The sequence below is a fragment of the Artemia franciscana genome, chromosome 20, assembly GCF_032884065.1.
Source record: "Artemia franciscana chromosome 20, ASM3288406v1, whole genome shotgun sequence".
Taxonomy (NCBI): domain Eukaryota; kingdom Metazoa; phylum Arthropoda; class Branchiopoda; order Anostraca; family Artemiidae; genus Artemia; species Artemia franciscana.
Genome location: NC_088882.1, coordinates 37,223,408 through 37,244,649, shown reverse-complemented (window position 1 = coordinate 37,244,649; position 21,242 = coordinate 37,223,408). Strand labels below are relative to the sequence as shown.

Here is a 21,242-nt window from a genome sequence, read left to right as displayed (position 1 = left end):
ATAATCCGATCACTCGATCGTAAGTTAAAAATACGTCATTTTTTCTAATTTTTCAGAATTAACCCCCCCCCATTCCCCAAAATAGAGGGGATCCGTTCCAACTATATCCACCACGTATCTAGGATTTCTGCTTATTTTCCCCACCAAGTTTCTTCCCGATTCCTCCACTCTAAGCATTTTCCATGATTTTTGCTCCCCCCCTAAACGCCCCACAATGTTACCAAATCCAGTGGGGATTTAAAATAAGAGCTTTGAGACACGATATCCTTCTAAATATCAAAATTCATTGAGATCCAATCACTCGTTCGTAAGTTAAAAATGCCTCCTTTTTTCTAATTTTTCAGAATTAACCCCCCCCCCCCAACTACCCCAAAGAGAGCGGATCCGTTCCGGTTATGTCAATCATGTATCTAGGACTTGTGCTTATCCCTCCTTTATCCCCATCCCTCCACTCTAAGTGTTTTCCAAGATTTTAGGTTTCCCACTCCCAACTCCCCCCCCCCAACGTCACTAGATCCGGTCGGGATTTAAAATATGAGTGAGAGACGAAATCCTTCCGAACATCAAATTTCACTAAGATCCGATCACCCGTTCGTAAGTTAAAAATACTTAATTTTTTCGATTTTTTCCAAATTAACAGGTTAAAATCACTTGGTTAATACCAAGTGCCATAAAAAGTAACCCTATGAGTATCCTCAATGATATCGCAGACGATGCTGCGGATTTAGACATGATAGCAAACTGCTTTAAATCTGCGATAATGTCAATATGTTTCCTTAAAACTCCATCCCGTTTTCTCAACCCTATCCCTCCAGATATCTTTTTATTCTCCTTTAATTTACTTGGGATCACAATTTTTTATAATTTAAAATGGGATATCCAATTTAAAGATATTGTCCATAGAACTAATGCGTATATTTCTCCTCCTTAAGCTCTTAAATAAATTTAACGTCCCTTTCCCATTCATTATACTTCCTTTGACCGCCCGCATCTTGAATATGCTTGCCAAGTTTGGCATCTCCGGTGAAGAAACAGAAAAAAATTGAATCCGTCAAAAAAAAGAGCCATGAGAATAATTTTCAATGAAGCTAAGGTTTTATACTCGCTCCTTCTAAAAAAGGCCAGGTTGGAAACACTTGAGCACAGGAAAGGTACGTTGTGCCTCCGTTATGCCAAAAAAGTAATAATAAACCCCCGCACGGGAAACATGCTCCCCAAAAGACACTCCCCCCAGTCACCGTCTACCATGGACTGTTTCTGAGCCCGTTCCTATCTTGTCACCAATTCGTTGCTTTACCTTCAGATATGAAAAAAATCTTTATCCCTTTCATTACTGATAAAATGAAGCGCTATTTTTCCTTTTTTGTTTATTTGGTACTGGTGATACCCAAGTTTTATGTTTGTTTGCTTCTTTTGCTCCCTCCTCCTTTTCATAAGTTCTCTTTAAAATTTTTAAATATATATATATTATTTCATTCTTCTTTTAGTTTTTACCTTTTGGGGTTTTGATATTTAGCATTTTAATATTTTTGACTAAGGGATGGTTATCTTTCTGATATGGTTGTTTTAAGATTGTTTGCTAGTTTATAAGTTGTCAGACTTTTTCTACATTTTTTTTTTTTGCTTATGTTGTTTTATGACTCCGAAATGCGAATTCGGCACTTAGGGGTTTGTGATAGGAGCTTTTTGAAATAGATGTCTATCTCCTACCTTATATTTAGTAAAAAAAAATAATAATAAAAGATAAATAAACAAAAACATAATCAAGGATATAACAAGTAAGAAGTTTACAGAGGGTATTGGAAAACCTAAATGCGAATATAAAAAAATGAAGTTTGATTATTTCTACCAACTTTTTTGAAAGTTTTTAGAGGAAAAGATTTACTTGACGAATCTTAAGAACGTGTTATTCACCTATACCCCAATGTGCAGGTATGATAACAATTTGGCGTAATAGCTGATAGTGAGTCAACCCCATAAAACTAAAGTTTAGAGGCATTTCAAAAGCAATAAGAAAACGGGAAGGAGGGAGTTTCTTTTCAAAAAAAATGCCAGGTAAACTTAGTAAAATATACAATGTTCGGCTACAATAAAAAGAGAACTTCACATTCAAAAAGCTGTTTATTACCATCGTAAAATATATCGTAAAATCCTTAGCGCTAAGATGTATCAATAATTTTTTAAGTTATTATTTTTTAAATTCTTAGCCTTTTCTGGGAGTCTTCTAGAATCTTCTTTAGTCTAAACATTTACACAATTTTTCTTTTTATTGTCTCCGACAATTTATCAGTATCTCATGCGATATTTGCTTATTCGCCTTATTTATTCACCAAGTTGACCTTAGAATAGACCTTGTACTACAATAAAGTTATGAGAAATGAATTCGAATCGAGAAAACAATTAATTTCGTATATTAGTTGACTTTGATTAATTCAATTCAGTATCGATTAATCTTGAAAAGTCCACTCCATCCAAAATCTCATTTTCTTTTTTTAATTTCTCTATACCACCTATTCAAATCGTCAAATAAAACCTGATTTGTTATTACCCCCATCCGGAAAATTTTTATTTTTGCCTCCCCCTCCCCGTCCCCTACACTGGGAAGGGAATGGAGATTGGGGAAGCCACTCGATATTGATCTGAACGTGTATTGGATCCTCGACTTGCGGCACTGAGATTACAAAAAATCACAGTATACTGAATTTTATTTTATTTATTCGTGCTTCATTTTGCCCCAAGGTTTGCCCCAAAATTATAAAATATTTACTCACAGTAACTCTTTACTAGTTAATTTTGTTTTCCTCGGTGGAATATGTTTACCATGTTGAAAAGAAATCGTGACATGAGCTATTTATGGTCAAGGAGGCACACTCGTGCCTCTATAAAGAGGTGCGAACCACGACAATGTTCCCAAAGGTTGCGTCCCAAAGTCGAACCTTAAAACGTACAGGAATTAGGAGAGGCAGTTGGGGGGCTGCCACCCCCCAAACCCCCCGCTTTTAAAGACTCTTTTGTACAGGTTTTTTGTTGTGGGGGGACTTCATTGTTACTAATTACTAGTTTCGGCGCAATGGTTCTCCTGTCCTTTTGTATTTAACATTTTTCGAAGTTATTCCATTATTCATTCATTTCAATTTTTTGTTAATTAAAAGAGGGCCTTTCCGAAGCCAAGAGCGGGGGGTTAGGGGGGCAGACGCCCCCTTCAACAAAAAACCTGTACAAAAGAGTCTTTAAAAGCGGGGGGTTTGGGGGCGGCAGCCACCCAACTGCCTCTCCTAATTCCTGTACGTTTTAAGGTTCGACTTTGGGACGCAGCCTCTTTAACTCTTTAAGAAAACGAAGTTTTTTTTCATATTATTTTATGAATAAAGCCATGGGAGAAGTTATTCAACTAAACGCTTACCAGCCCCAGATAGAAATTCCCTGGACGTAACTCCACATGGAAATCTTGAGGAGGGCAAGGAATCTTCCCAGTGTTGATTTGAACGAGAAATCCAGCCTGAGTGAATGTGTCTTGGAGCATTAACTTGCAGCAGTGACATTACTAACCACCATTGTAAAATAAATTTTATTCTATTGTTTAGTGCTCGCTTCTCCCTCCTTTCCCTAAGTAGCCAGACACCACTGGAAATTTATCATCAAAAAGCTGCACCATAAAACCTGAACAGCATAGAACTACTACCGTGAATGTCCAAAATCTGTTGATGCCGACATTCACCAATGAATGTCCGAAATCTGGTTAATGTCGACATTCACCGATGAATGTCCAAAATATGGTTGATGTTGAAATTCACCCATGAATGTCCGGAATCTGGTTAAGGTTGAAAATCAAAGATGAATGTTCCAAATCTGGTTGATGTCGACATTCACCGACGGATTTTTTGAAATCTAGTTAATGTCGACATTCACCGATGAAAGTCCGAAATTTGGTCAATGTCGACAATCAAAGATGATTATCTGAAATCTGGTTAATTTCGACATCCTCCGATGAATGTCCGAAAGGTGGTTAATGTCGACAATCACCGATAAATTCCAAAATCTGGTTAATGTCGACATGCACCGACGAACGTCCGAAATCTATTTAATGTCGACATTCACCGATTAATGCCTGAAATCTGGTTAATGTCAACATTCACAGATGAATCTGGTTAATGACGACAATCAAAGATGAATGTCCGAAATCTGGTTAATGTCAACATTTACCGATGAATGTCCGAAATTCCTTTTTCTGTGCTTGAATTCCATTAGCATTACGAGTCAGCTTTTTCAGTCTTATGCGAATTTGTAATGGTAAAATTTAAAGTTAGGCTAGAGTATGCTAGTTTAGATTAGGTTAAATTTGGTTATAAATATCAAAAATGGGTTAAAAACCTAATTTAAGAAAACCCAACTCAACCTAACCTAACTTAACCAAATCTAACCTAATCTGTCATCATCAAAAGTTGTATTAAGTCAAAAAAGTTTACTGGCAATGCTGATTAAATCCAATGAGAAAAAAAAGAGTATTTCGGACATTCACCGGCGAATGTCAATATTCACGAATTTCGGACAGTCACGGTAACAGAACTTCAATATAGATAATCCTAAAGTAATTCTACGACCGCCGTTAAGGCAGTACTAACATATCTTATAAACTTTCTGCTAGAACTTTAACAAAAACTGTTTCCAAATTCAAGACGTTACCTACCAAAAGATCTACCACTAGACGATAGTACTTGTCTAGTAAAAGAAAAAAAATTCTCACAATTTTTCAGACATACCCTATAAGGGGGGGGGGACAAGGCAAAGTTGCCCCGGGTGCCGTATCTGGGGGCTCTTTTTATTTATGTGGGGCTTTTTTATTGATTTTAAGTCGGGAGAGTGGGGTAATTAATTCGCTCAGGCACCACCAATCCCAGAAGCGTCCCTGTTTATATATATTAATTAATGAATAACACATGAGCAATATATACAATAATGACATATGGAACCACTTACCGGCCGGAGGTGGTATTGGTTCGGGGTTTTTATGAAGAAAATCCAGAGTTCTTCTTACTACATCGTCCGATATTTTACCAGCTTTATTTAATACATTTAATACCTGAAAAAGAAGAAAAAATCCTAGCAGTAAAGCATAAGAATAAAAAAAAGTAGATCCTTCCTCAAAGTGCTGCAAAACTCCTCCTCAAAGTGGCCCTCCTCAAAGTGCTGCAAAAACAGCGAACCATGCGTCACACTTGCGAAGCAACACATACAACACATAGCAACACACACTTGCGAAGCAACACATACAACTCCAAAAGGTTTGACGAAAACTTTCTAAAGAAATTTTTACTAATCCCTACCAGACTAATTGACAACCAACACCGTAAGCTACAATCCCACCAACAGGCCAAAGAGCCTTTGGGGAAAAAATAAAATGTAATATTGTATGTGTGTTTCGTGATGAATAAATCTTATCTTTTTCTTTTAAAGTAAGTTTACACTATATTTTGAAAAACATAGCCCCCTCCTTCCTCACACTGAGATTCAAAAAGAAATTTTTACTAATCCCTACCAGACTAATTAACAACCAACGCCGTAAGCTACAATCCCACCAAGAAAGTAAGTTAACACTATATTTTGAAAAACATAGCCCCCTCCTTCCTTACACTGAGGTTCAACCAGATGTGGACCATAAAAAAAGCATAATAAGCTCAGTTGAACCAAAACTCCCTTTCTGGTAGATCTGTTTACAAAGAATTTAGGAATTTCACCTCCTTCTTCTCCAACTCGGCAAATGATCGGTGTTTTTGACCCTCTTTGGCCATTTTTTGAATGGAGATAATTTATTTATGTTGTATGTTGTTATGCTGCTATGTTATTTATGTTGCTATGTATTTTGTCTTGTTTTTTCTTTTTTTGTGTGTTTACTCCACAGTTTAATGTACTTTGTGGGTTATAAATAAATTATTATTATTATTATTATAGAGGTCGAACAGGTCCTGAAGGCTAAAAAAAACACAACAGTGACATTAACTATTACTGCAGAGTGGATTTAATCAAGGTTCGAAGATCCTTTTAGGTAGACGAACTGACTACTAGGATATAAGTAAGAATCCCCCCTCCCCCACTCCCCAAAAACCAAACAACAACAAAACTAAGTCGAAAACCCTAAAAGGCACAGCTAGAACCTTAGCTGTTACCTCTCATCACGTTTAAAAAACTAGACTGAAACCGATACACATTTCGAACTAGCTTTTTTTGTCGAAACCAATCAACGACAAAAAGAAACAACTGACGATGCTGAACAATATTACAGACAAAAAAACAAAATAATTTCTTTTGAGATTTTTAATTTAATTTTTTAGTTTAAAAGGACACTTTCTCATCAAAATTTCTCTTTTTGATTCTATTAAATTCAAAAATATAGAAAACTGATGCTTTATTAAAAGTTTTAAATGAACAATACCGACTTTGAAGTAATCTATTTACATTAAGCAATATTTTTAATTGACGAATGAATAAGTGGTTTACCAATTGTTTTTTACGCATTTGAAAGGATTGTGTTTAAAAGAAAGAACGTATGGATAAAAATTTACTGCATGTTGTAGAAATGAAACTACACTGATTGCCTAAAATACAAAGATGTTAATTCTTGGAAGTATAAGTTTGGGTTTTTCAATATCCTAATGATAGAGGAGAAATTCATTTTGTTTTCAGTTTAACGCACCTGACTTCTTGATCTTTAGAGTGTTTTCAGGGTGGAGATATGGTCTCGCTCTTATTGCATAAATTTCTTCTCGTCTCAAGCTTATTATTATTCAAATACAGTCTTCATAATTTAATCATTAAGATTATATTTAAATTTAAATATATTTAAATTTCTATTTGGTTTATGTATCATCTTTTCAGCTATGATAGTATTTGTTATTTTCATGTTTGACGTGACTAATCATTTCTGATTCTGTTTGTTTTAAGTTTAATTTATTCCCTCTTATTAATGTCTGTTCGCTTGAAATTTTGATGATTATATTCTGCTCAGTTTAGGTCTTAATAAGGCTCCTTATCTTTCCTTTAGAAAACCCTTGCTGGAAAAAATTTTAAATAACGACGAAGACCACACTACCTTTCCATCATAAAAACAACAAGTAAAACAACAGGGAATTTACCTCAGACATTGAAATTGTGGAAGCCTTACGAATATTTAGGCACTATATCTAAGAACCATCCTCAACAAGTTGCACATATAAGCAAACTAAAACTTACAAAAACGGAATCTTTAAAACTAGAATTGTGGTTTTAAAATCTATTAAGATGGTAAATTCCCTTATGACCAATGGAGGGACCTCTCACCTCACAAAGTCAGAAACCTACTCTTATGAAGGCAAAACTAGGAGACTGACTTCTACTTTCTACCCAGTTAAGTTGAAATCGGACAGCGTCTTCTAATATACTCTCTAATAATAATTACTTAGAGAATCCTCCTACATTCCACAGAAAAGAAACAAAGTATAGAAGCTAAAAATCCAAACTGGGATGATTTCCAAACAAGTTTGGTTGGGATCCAAAGCACCCTTCCGGTAGATACATTGACGAGAAGAACTTAAGCATGCCCCCTTCCCTAGAAGTCACAAGATGTCTGGTCTACCAATAGGCAATTTTATGCCACTAGCTCGCACAGCTCATTAAATCTCGATAACAGCTGACGAATCCTTTTGGAAGATGTCTTAAAGGCAAGGATATAGGGTCCGAATTCCTGTTACCCCAATAAAAATCGAATCCGTCTCTGGCCCTAAAAAGGCAGAAAAACGCAATAAATCCTACTCTAACTAGATTTGGTTCAGAACCGGCAAATTCTCCTGGTAAATAGTAAAAAGAGAGCACTGATGTTCATCCTGAAATAGAGACAAGATCGAGTTCTGATCCCCAAAGAGCATACTTTGGTTACTTTGGTAAATAATAAAAAGAGAGTCCTCCTGGTAAATAGTAAAAAGAGCCTCCTGGTAAATCTCCTGGCAAATAGTAAAAAGAGAGACCTCTTGGTAAATAGTAAAAAGAGCTTCCTGGTAAATAGTAAAAAGAGCCTACAGGTAAATCTTCTGGTAAATAATAAAAAGAGCCCTCTTGGTAAATAGTAAAAAGAGCCTCCTGGTAAATAGTAAAAAGAGAGCCCTGTTGTTCGCCCTAAAACAGAGACAAGATCGAGTTCTGATCCCAAAAGAGTATACTCAAGACATTAGCTCTTATTTACCAACAGATTTCATTGAAACCTGGCTACTGCATTTGGCAGGTGCTCAGATAAGAAGAACTGTACCATCCCCTCCAGAGATCGCATTGTGACCAGAAACCCAAAAAACACAACTAGGACAAGGTCTAAGGACCCTCCTCTCTCTAAAGTCTCTCTAAAGTCTAAAATCTTACTCCAGTTTTGGATCCAAGCTTTATATGTGTTGATCTACGTTGCATGGGCAACGTCCGTGAGGTGTTGCGGCAACCTATGCTCGGCTTCGCCGAGTAAAGTGTTGCGAGAGAAACACTTTGGTTTTGTTTCCTCACTTCGATTAAACGCTGAAGTTATTAATCTATAAGGATCTTAAAACAAAAACTAGGTACACCAACTCGCAAAAGTTGGCAACTCGCAGACCCCTCATTGCAACTAGCAAAAGTTGCAAATCCCTCATCGCTGAAGAACATTGTAGCCTAAAAGCCGATTATTACTTACAAGTCCCCTACATGTCTTACCACCAGAACCAAATTGGCCTTACCATCAAATACACCGGAAATAAATAATAGGTACACCATCTAGCAAAAGTTGCGAACCCCTCATCGCCAAATATGATTATGAGCTAACAGCCGACTGTTGCTTAAAACTACCCTATATGTCTCACAATTGGTATCGGCCTATTTTTGGTTTCAGTGTGTACTTTACTACTGAAGTTGTCAACCCCTTTAAACTTTCAAACTGGTATATCTCGTGAAGGAATATTTCTGCCAAAAAAGGACGAATGACACACTTTGATCAGCTCAACAAGAGCTATCGACTGCCGTAAAAAAAGAAAAAAAAAATCTAACTGTCTTAGTTCAAAAGTTAACTTTTTTGCCGTAGGCCAAGATTCTAACGTCATCACTTAGACAGGAGCAAAGGATAAACTCCAATTTCTTTAGCAATGAGACAACTTTTAAAGTTTAAGAGGCACACCTGATACCATTTCTCTACCGCAATCCCAAGTGCGAAAAACCGAATGATAAACTCAGCTGAAATCACGAACAGAAATGGATAGAAACAATAGATTTTTGGCCCCAGGCACGAGTTCTACGAAGGTTTCCAAAATGCAAAGTCATGTTCATCAATCCGGCCTAAGGTCCACACTTTCCGTAAAAACCGCAGAGGTTAGACCCTTACCACTTTCTAGGAATAAGCTAAAATCGGGGTGCTAAGAAAAAAAAAATAACACGACAAAACCAAAAGTGTTGCTCTCGCAACACAACTAAATAAACAATCATAGCAAACAAACATACAAAACGTAATAATATAAATGAGTAAATAAATCTCAAAACGAGTGAAACTTAAGTTGAATACACAAATCAAGTCTGAAACGAACCAAAATCTATAAAGAAGAGTTTGGGTTTTGTCTCCTTCTCTCACTGTAAAAGTCTAAAACCTACTGCGTCATTGGCGCTTTACTGAAACCGAATTATATTACAAATATTTTCTTTTGTAATTATTACAACATTGAAAATAAACATAGAAATTACAGTAAAATTAAATTTGGACTGATGAGCTTTCAGCAATGAATATCAATATATATCAAATAATCAGTTTAATTTTATTGTTTCTTTCCATGACTGTTCAAGACAAATATAGCTTCACTACAAACAAGGGTTTAGATACTGTCTCCTTCCCTAACTATAAAAAAGCCTAAAGGGCTAAAACTATACTAAACTATAGTAGTCTAGAGCCTACTACGTCATTGGTGCTTCATTGAAAACGAATCATATAACACATATTTTCTTTTCCAATTATTGCAGCATTGAAAGTGAAAATAAAACTATAGCGAAGTAAAATCTGGAGCTGATGATCTTTCAATAATTAATAGGATTATATATCAGGCATTCAGTTTGATTTTATTTGTACTTTTCAAAGACTATTCAAAACACATATAGTTTTCAGTAAAGCGCCAATGACGCAGTAGGTTTTAGACACTTACAGTGAGAGAAGGAGGCGAAACCCAAATTTCTCTTTGTATAAATTTTTGTTCGTTTCTTGTGTCTTGGAAAGACACGTGTTTCCAAAAGAAATTAAATGTGTTTTGAACAGTCTTAAAAAGTACAGATAAAGTCAAACTGAGTATTTGATATATATATTAATATCAATTGTTGAAAGAAAATCAATTCAAGATTTTATTTCATTGTAATTTTTGTTTTCATTTTCAACGCTGTAATACTTGGAAAAGAAAATATTATAATATAATTCATTTGCAGCGAAGCGCCAATGATGGAGAAGACTTTAGACTTTTACAGGTAAGGAAGGGGGCACTATTAAGACTCTTGTTTGTAGTGAAACTATATTTGTCTTAAACATTCTGGGCCTAGTGTAAATCCTGGTCTGCTTTAACTGCAATTTTCATTTTATTTTCAATGTTGTAATAAGTACAAACGAAAATATTTGTAATATAATTCATTTAAGTAAAAGACCAAATACGCAGTAGGCCTTATGCTTTTACCGTTAGGAGAACAGGAAGTAGCCAAACTCTTGTTTGTAGAGAAGAATATAGGTATTTAGAAGTTTTTTGATCTTTGGAACTATTTTATTTCAAAAATGTTCTTAGAACTATTTCAAATTTTATTTTAAAAATGGAATTTCAAATTTCCAAAATATCTTTTCGGAATTATTTCTTGTAGATCGAGAAGCGGTATAAAACTTGGATATCACCACTACAAAAATGTTCGAAGAGTCTCGATAAATCAAAATAATAGAGTTCTAAGAAGTTTAATTTCCATGCTAGTACAGTTTCATTTATTTCTTTTTTAATTAGCAGAAGTCATCGGAAGACATATAAAAAAAGAAAAAAGAAAAAAAAAAGGATCGTAGCCAACACTTACTTGTGAGAATCCGACAAAAATATTTTGTCTTTCCCGGTACAAATTCGAAGTCCTTTAAAAATAAACCCAACAGCTTTAACTTGATTCCACAGTCAGGAAAAAAAAGGAGAGAGAGAGAGAGAGAGAGAGAGAGAGAAAGAGGAGAGGAGGTATCAGCAGTCGAAATTTTTGGTTTCAAAATTATGAATACAAATCATTGCTTATGTCACTCATCAAAAATTATCTTGACACTTACTGACGAAACTACTAATTTATTAAAACCAAAACCACAATAGGGCTGTCAATGAAAACCAGAACTTGATTTTTAATTAAGATCTTTGCTAATTTAAGTGGGCTCTACAAGTATCCCCTCATCCCACAGAAAATTCGGACTCAATGTTCCAAAGTGTCAACACTCAAAAGTTTCCAGTTCAAAGTTCTAAAAATAAGCATTGTAAAACATTGCACATGTCCATATCGAAAATTATCTTAGCACAGACTAGATGAAAGTATTAATTTATTTAAATCGAAACGATCAGATTGTCATTAAAAATCAAAACTTGATTTTTAATGAAGGCATTTGCTAAGCTCAAAGAACTCTAGGCATACCCCCCCACCATCGCGAGAAATTCCCCTGTACATGCACAATTAAGCAGCCAAAGGGAAAGTATGACAAATAAAAAGAATATTTTGGAATTTATTTCAAATATATTGGTCCATTACAAGCAAAGCTTCTTGGGCCTAATAACCGCTTTACTTTTGTAATAGTTTTTCTTTTAGTATTAATAAATTGATTGATTGATTGATTGAATATTTTAACTACATTCGAAATAGAAGCAGAATATACGATGTAGAATATCCTAGAATACGGTAAAATACGATAAAATACGGTGAAAGAATAACCTAGGATCTATTTTCGTATTTTGTTTCTTTTAATTTTTTTTGTGTTTCTGGGGATGGAATTACTATGAATATTCTACCTCAATTCAAAATATGGATAGAATATGGTGAAAAACATTCTATAGTATTTGTTTTTCCGTAGTTATTACTGCTATGCTTTTCAGTTTTGGAGGTTGAATTATTTTTCAAGTTTATTCAAAACATAGCTAAATATGGTGTAAAATACCGTACTGTATTTAACATGCCTATTACTGTTGTTTTTGTTCGTAGTCTCAGTGGTTGGGTTATCAGAGAAGGGTAAGATAAAGATTAAAGAAAAAAAATTTGAGAATTTTCGATAGAATTAGAAAATCATTTTCCCATCATTTTCCAAAACAAACAATCAAAACAAAGTTTTGAGACAAAAGTTTTTCAGCATTATTGAAAGGCACAATAAATATGTGTTTGCGGATGTCAACCCCCCCCAGGCCTCAGTGAGGGGCTGCAAGTTATGCTATTTGTTCATTATTTACATGTAGTATTCATTATTGAGAAGAGGTGTGCATGTTTGACTTCTACATTCCCAAAATACGAAGGGCACTAAGATGAGTCTCTCAGGGAATACTGAGGCGAGTTTTGAACTACATCATAACAAGTTATGTGTACATGGATCGTCAAAACGGTGTCCCTCAGGAATGACTGAGTATATAAATTTTTTAGAAATGCGTGGCAACTTTAGAAGGGTTGCCCAGTGGTGGAAATGCACAGAGATAATAGGTCGAAACGGGAATAAGAAGTACGGGTACAGTACGAGTACAACTCGTAGTAAGGGATACTCAACGAGGAAGGGTATTCGTGGGGCTAAGTAAGAAGTGCCAGCTACTTCCCGCGGATTTCACCTGCGACCTACATATTTGGTACATGATACCAGTTCATTCCTTGCGATCGAGAACAGGTCCACTAAGCTAATATAAGAAGAATTTCCCGTCTGAAATACCTTTCAGGATGTCTTTTAAATTTAATTTCAAAAGCATTGAGTCAAACTCCATCTCGGAACTGAGAAAATTTAAGATGGAGAGAGCCATGTATTATGCCTATATTTTGGAATATAAACAAAATTATATCACAAAATCCTTTTTCTTCATTCTTTTTACTTGTGCTACTTCACCTTTGACAGCTCAATTTTACATGTGGGGGGAATCTTTTGGGGGTAATTGTCTACAGAGAGAAATTGTCCGGGGAAAACTTTCCGCAAGGGGAAGGACGAATTTTTCACGTAAAGGGGGGTTGGGGAATTCAGACATCAGCTCAAAAATATACATAGATGCGATATTTCAATAGTGCTGTGGACATATTTATTGGGTAGAATTAGGTGACAACCATCCCCCCCTTCTCGCAAAAATACTCCAGATTCAGTGTAAAGCTTAGTCAGGATAGAAGAGAGTAATTTTGCCTCCCTTGGAAAAGCTTCTAGCCTCACCCAAGAGATTTGGAGAGATCAGAAGAGGTTTCCGGGAGGTGAGTTTAGATGTTCCAAAAATACATTTTTGAACCAGAAATTTCCAAGCTTTCTGGGAGGAGACGTCCTTTAAATAGACCTTAAGGGTAAAAATCGGAATTACTCTATGGGATCCACTAAGATATGCCAGAGATAGATTCAATTGTGCAGTTACCGTAGATTTTACAACCCCCCTTACTTATCCTTGAGATAAAAACATAGGTTTTGACCACAAAAGCTGGTAGTTTTGGATAAGATTAGTGACAAAAATTGGAAAGCTTTCTTACAAAATAACTCTAAGTATTTAGCCTATTTATTTAAGGCTTTCAAAAATAACAGAAATAAAAAAAAAATCTATGGGAAACATATAAAATTACCCTTTTATATGTGACTTGACTGAGTGGATATTCCTAGATATACAACCCATTACAATCATAAACCTTCTTTTTCTACTTTTTCGAAAGAACTCAAGCAGCTGGGATTTCCTTAAGTCCCCTTTCAGATCCTAGTACAATAGGTAAATATCCCTCTCCTTCTCTAAAAAAAACTCAAGAGTCTTGTAAAGCTTAGTCATGACAGAAGAGGGTAAATTTGACACATTAGGTAAACATACCGCCGTTTTAATATTCCCTATTTTCTTATTTCATTATTTCGCTTTTATATTTTGTGTTATTTCTATTACTATCGGGTACCGGGTAGTTAAACGTTGCATTGGGTTATTTCCTGGCTCTCTGCATGTCACTACAAAGACAAAAATCCTTTCTTATTAAAAAACAACAAAGAGCATCACACCTCGGATGCAGACGTTAGCACGTGGGGTCTAACTCCGTGATTCAACAAATTGTCAATCCCTCCTTGCTCCCGATCTAGCACCAGTATAACGTCTTCAACTTCCAATCCGAGATCTCGAAGTAGCTGAAAAAGAAACAAAAACATGAGACATGGGAACTTAAAATTACAGTCAATGTAGTGATGGATGATATATAAGATATTGACAAAGTAGGCAAACATCCCTATTGACAATCTGACATCTCTCTTGACAAACATCTCTCTGACCTGACATAATGACAAGTTTAAGTGGCGTTTCAACACTTTACTGTTGAATGCTAATGCAAAAATTAGATCTATCACCCAATATTAAAGAACTAAATAAGTACAATGGAGCTATCACTTTCTTTGTCAAGAAAGCGTTTGAGAAGACCGGCCTTGTTGGCTATTGTTGAAAAGAAACAGAATGCCTTGGTTCCCTAACAGAAAGTATATTATGCCTCAAATATATATTATGTATGTTAAATAAAAAAGTCACGATAAAAGATAGGGGGTGGTTTATTTGAGATAGGCCATGAAATATCAATATTTCGTTTGTACTTTGTGCTTCATCAATAAACCTGTTCAATTTCCGCAGAGACAATTAATCCAGTCCACTTGAAACCGCCAAAGTTCTTTCTTTTACCGTTAATTCAATCAACCAGTTTGCATATAGCCTTAGAAGGATATTTTATGTAAAACGAGGTGTTTTGGAATTGTCTAAAAGATTGACCGGAATTTAATTGAAAAATAGACAATAGGATTTTCTATAGCAACTATTGAAATAATGAAAGTTCCCCACTGAAGGACTTAATAATTCTAATGATTAAATATGCCCTTTTTCATTCTTCAGAAATTCTAAAGGGCCTTCTAAAAAATCAACGAACTGAAAAAAAGGAGCGACTCAGATCGCTCCTTTTTTACTTACCTTACCTGGAGAGAAGGAAACATGTTAGGAACACATCTTACTTCATAATATGCAGAATAGTTAATACATTTTACATGTACTAAACTTTGTCTTTACTTCTTTTAGTGTTTTCAAGTTCTTTTTTTTACCAAAATTTCTGAAATTTTGTATGCATTATATCAGCATATCTTCAGTTTTGAAACTCATAGTTAAACTAGCACAATCTATAAAATTTGTTACATTTGTTTATAGATAGCGCCATTTCTGTTAAATTCCAAGTTTCTAGCATTTTTCGTTAAATGAAACGCCATATAGAAATATTTCTCATACCACACGTTAAGAGAAAAGCAGTAAAAAATCATTAAGTCGTAATTAAGCGAAATTAAACACTGAACAAAGAGAAAAGCATTAAATAAAATTTGAATCAGTTGGTGAAAAACTTGTGTTGTGTGTGTGACATAAAATTTATGTCTTTTAGAGTTTTACATCCTCCTGAGTAGGACATTCAGCAATTTTAAATTAACCATCATGTTCTTCCCAATAAAGTTTTTTGCCCAGATTGCAAAAATGAGTGCTATTTTGATGCGTCTAAATGTTTGCTCCGCCGTCAATAAAACAAGAACTGAGCGTCAAAATTTTCGAGTTATCAAAAAAAAATACAATTATCAACAATCTATTCGCGTAAGGACTTGGTACCACAACTCCAGACTTTCTTTAAAATAGAAAATAAAAATAATGCTGATTTTTTAAAATATATTTAGAGGATGCAGTATACAAGATTTTATGATAGACAAAATTGGCATTGCTAAACGGACTATCACTGATTGGCAAAGTTGTGTGTTTAGAGTTTGTTGGGAAGCACCAGATTGGGTGGTCCTGGAATAATCGTACAAATCGAAGAAGCCAAAATCGGAAAAGAAAATATCACAGAGGTTTCATTGATGGGCAATGGGTTTTTGGGGGCATCAAGAGGGACTCAGGAAAATTCTTTATTATTGCTGTTTCAGATCACTCAGCACACACACTGCTTGATATTATATGCAAATGGATTATCCCCAGCACCACAATTATGTCGGATTGCTAGAGAGCGCATAATACCTTAAATGATCAAGGCTTACAGTGAATAAATTTACAGTGACACAGTGAGTTTACAGTCAATACCTTACAGTGGATTAGTTCTTAAATTTGGTGGACTCTGTTACTGGTGCTCACACAAAAAAAAAACAAAGTCTATGGCGTCCAATTGTGCGAAGCGATCCACAAAAGTAGGAGATTAGATGAACACAGGGCAGGTTATCTAGTCGAGTTTTATTGGTAGACTTTATTCCCGAAGACAGTTGCAAGATTACACCATTTATTGCTTCATGCGGCTGAGCATGGAGCAATTTTAATCAAAAACTAATCACCTTTAATCAAAATTCGTCTTAATCATATCTGATTAAAAATAAAATTAATCTTTATTTTTGTGATTTCATTTGACTACGAAATTGCTATATCATCATAGTATCAACGAAGGTAAAATTTTCACAACATGTATTCTTAATTGTGTGTTAATGCCACTGCCTTTACTTTAATAGTCTTTATAAGCAAATATATAGATGGCGTATTATTTTGTGTTGACGCCACTGGGATTTCTATAGTGGCGTAAACAAATTCTGTAGATGGTGCTGTTTTCAGTACAAGTTTCAAAACTGATTGAGTTTCAAAGTATAATCGAAACAAGAGTAGGATGGAAAAAATTAATTGAAGAAAAATTTTCAAATAATATAAATATAAAAGATATATGGCGAAATTTCAAAATTTATACAGGCCAAAAGAAATCTCCCAAAAATTCCTATTCTCCTCAAAAATGATGGCATGGAGTTCACAGCTCCAGAAGATAAAATGAAAATCCTAGATAATTTTGTAAAAAGAGTAGACTTTAATCCCAAAGAAAGTTGCAAGATTACACCATTTATAACTTCATGCGGTTGAGCTGTACAAGCCTGATCTCAGCCATGTGAAAGTTCACTTGGCACAAGCCAAAGGTCAAATCAAATCATATTTCACCATTTTATCATAATCAATCATTTTTGAATAATCACCTTTAATCAAAATTCACCTTCATAATATCTGATCAAAAATTAATCATCTTTATTTGTGTGATTTCATCTGACTGCGAAACTGCTATATCATAATAGTTTCAACGAAGGTAAAATTTTTATAACATGTATTCTTAATTGTGTGTTAATGTCATTGCTTTTATTTTAGTAGCCTTTATAAGTAAATATATAGATGGCGTATTATTTTGTGTTGACGCCGCTGGGATTTCTATAGTAGGGTAAACAAACTCTGTAGATGGTGGTGGTTTCAATACAAGTTTCAAAACTGAGCAAAGCCTAATCGAGAAAATCAAGAAAGTTAGTAGAAAAAGTGGAAAGCTCTGAAAGAAGTGAGGATAAAAGATATATGCATGGAAAATATGTTAACTATGATTATTCTGCATACTATAAAGTAAGAATTGTATTCTCGACATTTTCCTTCTCTCTAGGGGGTTTTCTAGACTTACACAGATGAAAGTTATTGGAAAGTAAATCAACATTATTTTAGCATTTCAAACATGATTTGGCGAATAATTTCTTATCCCTTCCTTTTATAATATATTCCTGTTTTACTCAGTATTGAGTGTTATTATTAGTCCTGCTTGTAGAGATTTTTCTATTTTTCTTTATTAAAATTTAGAACATATAATTAAAGTAAAAAAAAAAAAAAAAAACATAAAACTTTTTTTTCTTTTTTTTAGAGCTGAGCCACACAAGGATATGGATCCAGGGAAGGATAAAGCTTAACAGAAAAATAATGAAAATAGCAAAGTCAGAAAATTTTTAGCCTCTCCTGTATATCCCACAGTCATGAGACAAAACAGGGTGGAGTAATTGAAACTACATCTTTTAAAATACCCATTCACAAAGAGAAAATCCTCACTTCAGTCTTAACTCAAATTCCTACAGCTATATGCGCCTTTTCGTGTAATCTCGATTTTTCGCTCAAAAATTGTACTTTTCCTCGAACACGTACATATATAGTTGCTAGGGTTGGTGGCACCAGGGGAAAAATTGATTACAGTGCCTCCTCCCGGCTCAATATAAGTAAAAAAAAGCCGAATCAAAATAAAAAACTGATCGAAGTGGGAAACCCTCCCCGCAACAGAGCCCAGGGCAGTTGCCTCCAACTCCTTTGAACAGCTTTATATACAGTTACTATGGTAATCATTGAGCCAAAGTTAGTGGCAACCTTTTAAGCTGAGTCTAAAGAATATTTGGATGTTAGATGATGCAAAAACCTTTTCTAATAATACTAGTCGGAGCAGAGGGTGTAATTTGCTATGGGAAGGGGGACTGCCCCGTCCCGAATGAAGTTCCCCCCCCCTCCCACCAGAAGAAAAATTTAGTTTCTGAAAAGAACCTTGTCAAAATTAAGATAGGCCTGCATAATTTAGGTATCCAGAGAACATATTTTCGCCTTTATGGCATATGACTAATTTTTCAGTTTTCACTGTCATTTTCACTTGATTTGGAAAAAATGGCTCCAACTTTGCCCCCCCCCCACAGAATTTTGACAATTGGGTTGAGTGTATTTAAAAAGATTGTGACTGTTGTTTCAATTACTTCGTTAAAATTGTGTTGGCTCAACACATACTGAATAATTAATGGTTTAGTCATAATGCAAAACCTAAATGTAGGCTATTACTGTGGTGAGCTTTGAGCCAAAATTGAAAAAAAATGAATTATGTTTCACAACAGAAAGCTGCTATTAACGAAATAATTTTCTTTTATTTAACGTTTTTGTAATAAGAATGCTTTCTACTATACCTAATTCTGCACCGTGTTGCACTATGTTTCATTCATACCTGCATGAAAGTATTCATATTTTCTCAACCATGGAAAAACCCAAGACAAACAGGCACCCTCTCCTGAAAGTCTCAGATACACCCCCTCCCTCTTCAAGAGTTTGAGCCGTGTACGCCTGTTGTCTTTATTTATGATTGCATCGACAGAAATAATCGAACTTGAAAGTTTTTTTTAGGCAATGTAAAATTGTAGCCTATGCTCTCAAAAAATTGCAGAATTTGAAGATCTATAGATAAAGAAGCATCTCTAATATTATAGATAAATCTTCACTGCACCCTTACTAAAACTTTACAGAACTGCTAATAAAACGAAAAGAAAGGTAATTTTTCTGAAGAATGAAAGTAGCAGAATTGAAGCTTAAAAACAAAACTGTTATTTCTTAGTCTATGCAACATATATCCATAAAATTGATGCAAGTTAGTTGATTGTTATTCGTAAGATGATACAAAACTACTACAAGTACTTTACTGGAAATACAAATAGAAATAGAATGTTGTGTTAGGAGCAGAAAGGTCATTACCTAATCTGCACAAAATTAGTGTTCAAAACTCTTTCAAATTGTTCTCAAGAGTTTTAGCCTTCATGTGTCTCTGATTTCAGTCAAAAAATAATTTATAAAAAATATTAAGGTGGCAGGTAGAGGGAAACGGATTAAATCATCACCTATTAAGAACGTTTTTTTCACACACAAAAAAAATGGTAGTATGACAATTTTCAGAAAAAACAAAGTACCATTTACGAGAAGAAACTTACAGATTATTGGTTGTTCCAAAAAATAAGATTCTGTGCAGGCAACTGAAACGGAAATCACTTGTATGGATTCTGCATAAAACGCTTATATTTAACGTCATAAGGTGTTTATTTGGCAGTGCAATAGATTAATTTTTGCCAAATTCTAGATTTTAAAATATAGGATTTTCAATACTTCATGATAATACATAGTCTGTGCATAAAAAACTAAGCTTTTGTACATACTATCTGTATGTCTCAACTTGGAACAGCGATAGGATAGATGCAAAATTCACGACATTTATAACCATCCTGGAGGTGAATTCTTATAAATGTGACTAATTTCAACTTGTCAAAAAAACATCAATTCCAATAAAGCAAATAAATCAATGACTGTCTAATCCAAAACAGATTTTTGCATTAGAAATATAACTCAAGAAAATATAAAAAAATTAATTTTTCAGGAATTCAAAAAGTAGAATTAGCTATTTACATAAACTTGGGTTTTTGCAAGTTATAACTTTGATTAACTATATGATATTTTAGGATAATTAAATACAGAATGGTAAATTCCATATAGGGTATAGGATATTTTTATATTTAAGAGAAAAACAACACCGTTTCAACACACTTAGTGAGTTGATAATCTCACAAACTAGAAGCATGTTGACTTTTTTTATTTCTAAAGGATTACTTTATAAGCATTAAATTTCATTCTGACACTTTAAATGATTAGTTGACAAGTACCAATTTTACATCAAATAATGATCTTAGACAGCACACATTTAGTTTCGCTTATTTATTTTCATGGTTCAGGTTCATGGTTTAATTATGGAGCTTTATGGGCTTCTTTCCGCTGGAATTCTGAGGTTAAGGGGTTTGCAGTTAATTAAAATCATGTAGAGGTAACACATGAGGAGTAGGTAAACTTAAACTTGCTGGGAATTGGAGCCAGTGTTTTAAGATGAATGAGAAGCAGTATTAGAATTGGGTGAACTTTTGGCAACACTCAAGCTAAATTTGATATTCTTAATACATTTACCATGCATGCACATAGCAATTTACTTTTAGCAAACTTTCGAAATTAGTCAGATAGCAATTATTTTGGACACTTATGCCCATAAATTTTAAAACAGTACTTTTCAAAGAAGAATAAAGCATGTTTGGAACCATTTTGATGGGTCAGGATTTTTTGTAACTCTTCAGTGCAGTTGTAACAGTTTTTATGATAACATACTTCACACTCAGCCACCCTCCCTTGCTGCCCCCAATTCTTATAATGATAAACCTCCTTATGCAGTAGTTGTGAAAAATGTTCCTACCAATTTGAGTGAACCTGCTTTGCAAAAAGACAAACTTGATACACTTGAAGAACATGAAGGAATTTTGAGACCAAAACTGACAAAAAGAATAAAAAGTCAATTTTCACTCAATCAATATAAGCATAATAATATGGATTCAAGAACAAATCACATTAGATCAAGTTAAA

General features: G+C 34.5%; 1 protein-coding gene across 1 annotated transcript in view; it reads right to left on the bottom strand.

Moving 5' to 3' along the window:
* The window catches only part of LOC136040205 (uncharacterized), a 63,175-nt gene that overhangs the window by 25,695 nt on the left and 16,238 nt on the right, over positions 1 to 21,242 (bottom strand). The window contains exons 3-4 of the mRNA XM_065724363.1: positions 14,213 to 14,335; positions 4,978 to 5,080 (exon numbers count right to left, since the gene is read on the bottom strand). Of these exons, the coding sequence (XP_065580435.1) occupies positions 4,978 to 5,080; positions 14,213 to 14,335 (226 nt within the window). The remainder of the gene's footprint in view (positions 1 to 4,977; positions 5,081 to 14,212; positions 14,336 to 21,242) is intronic.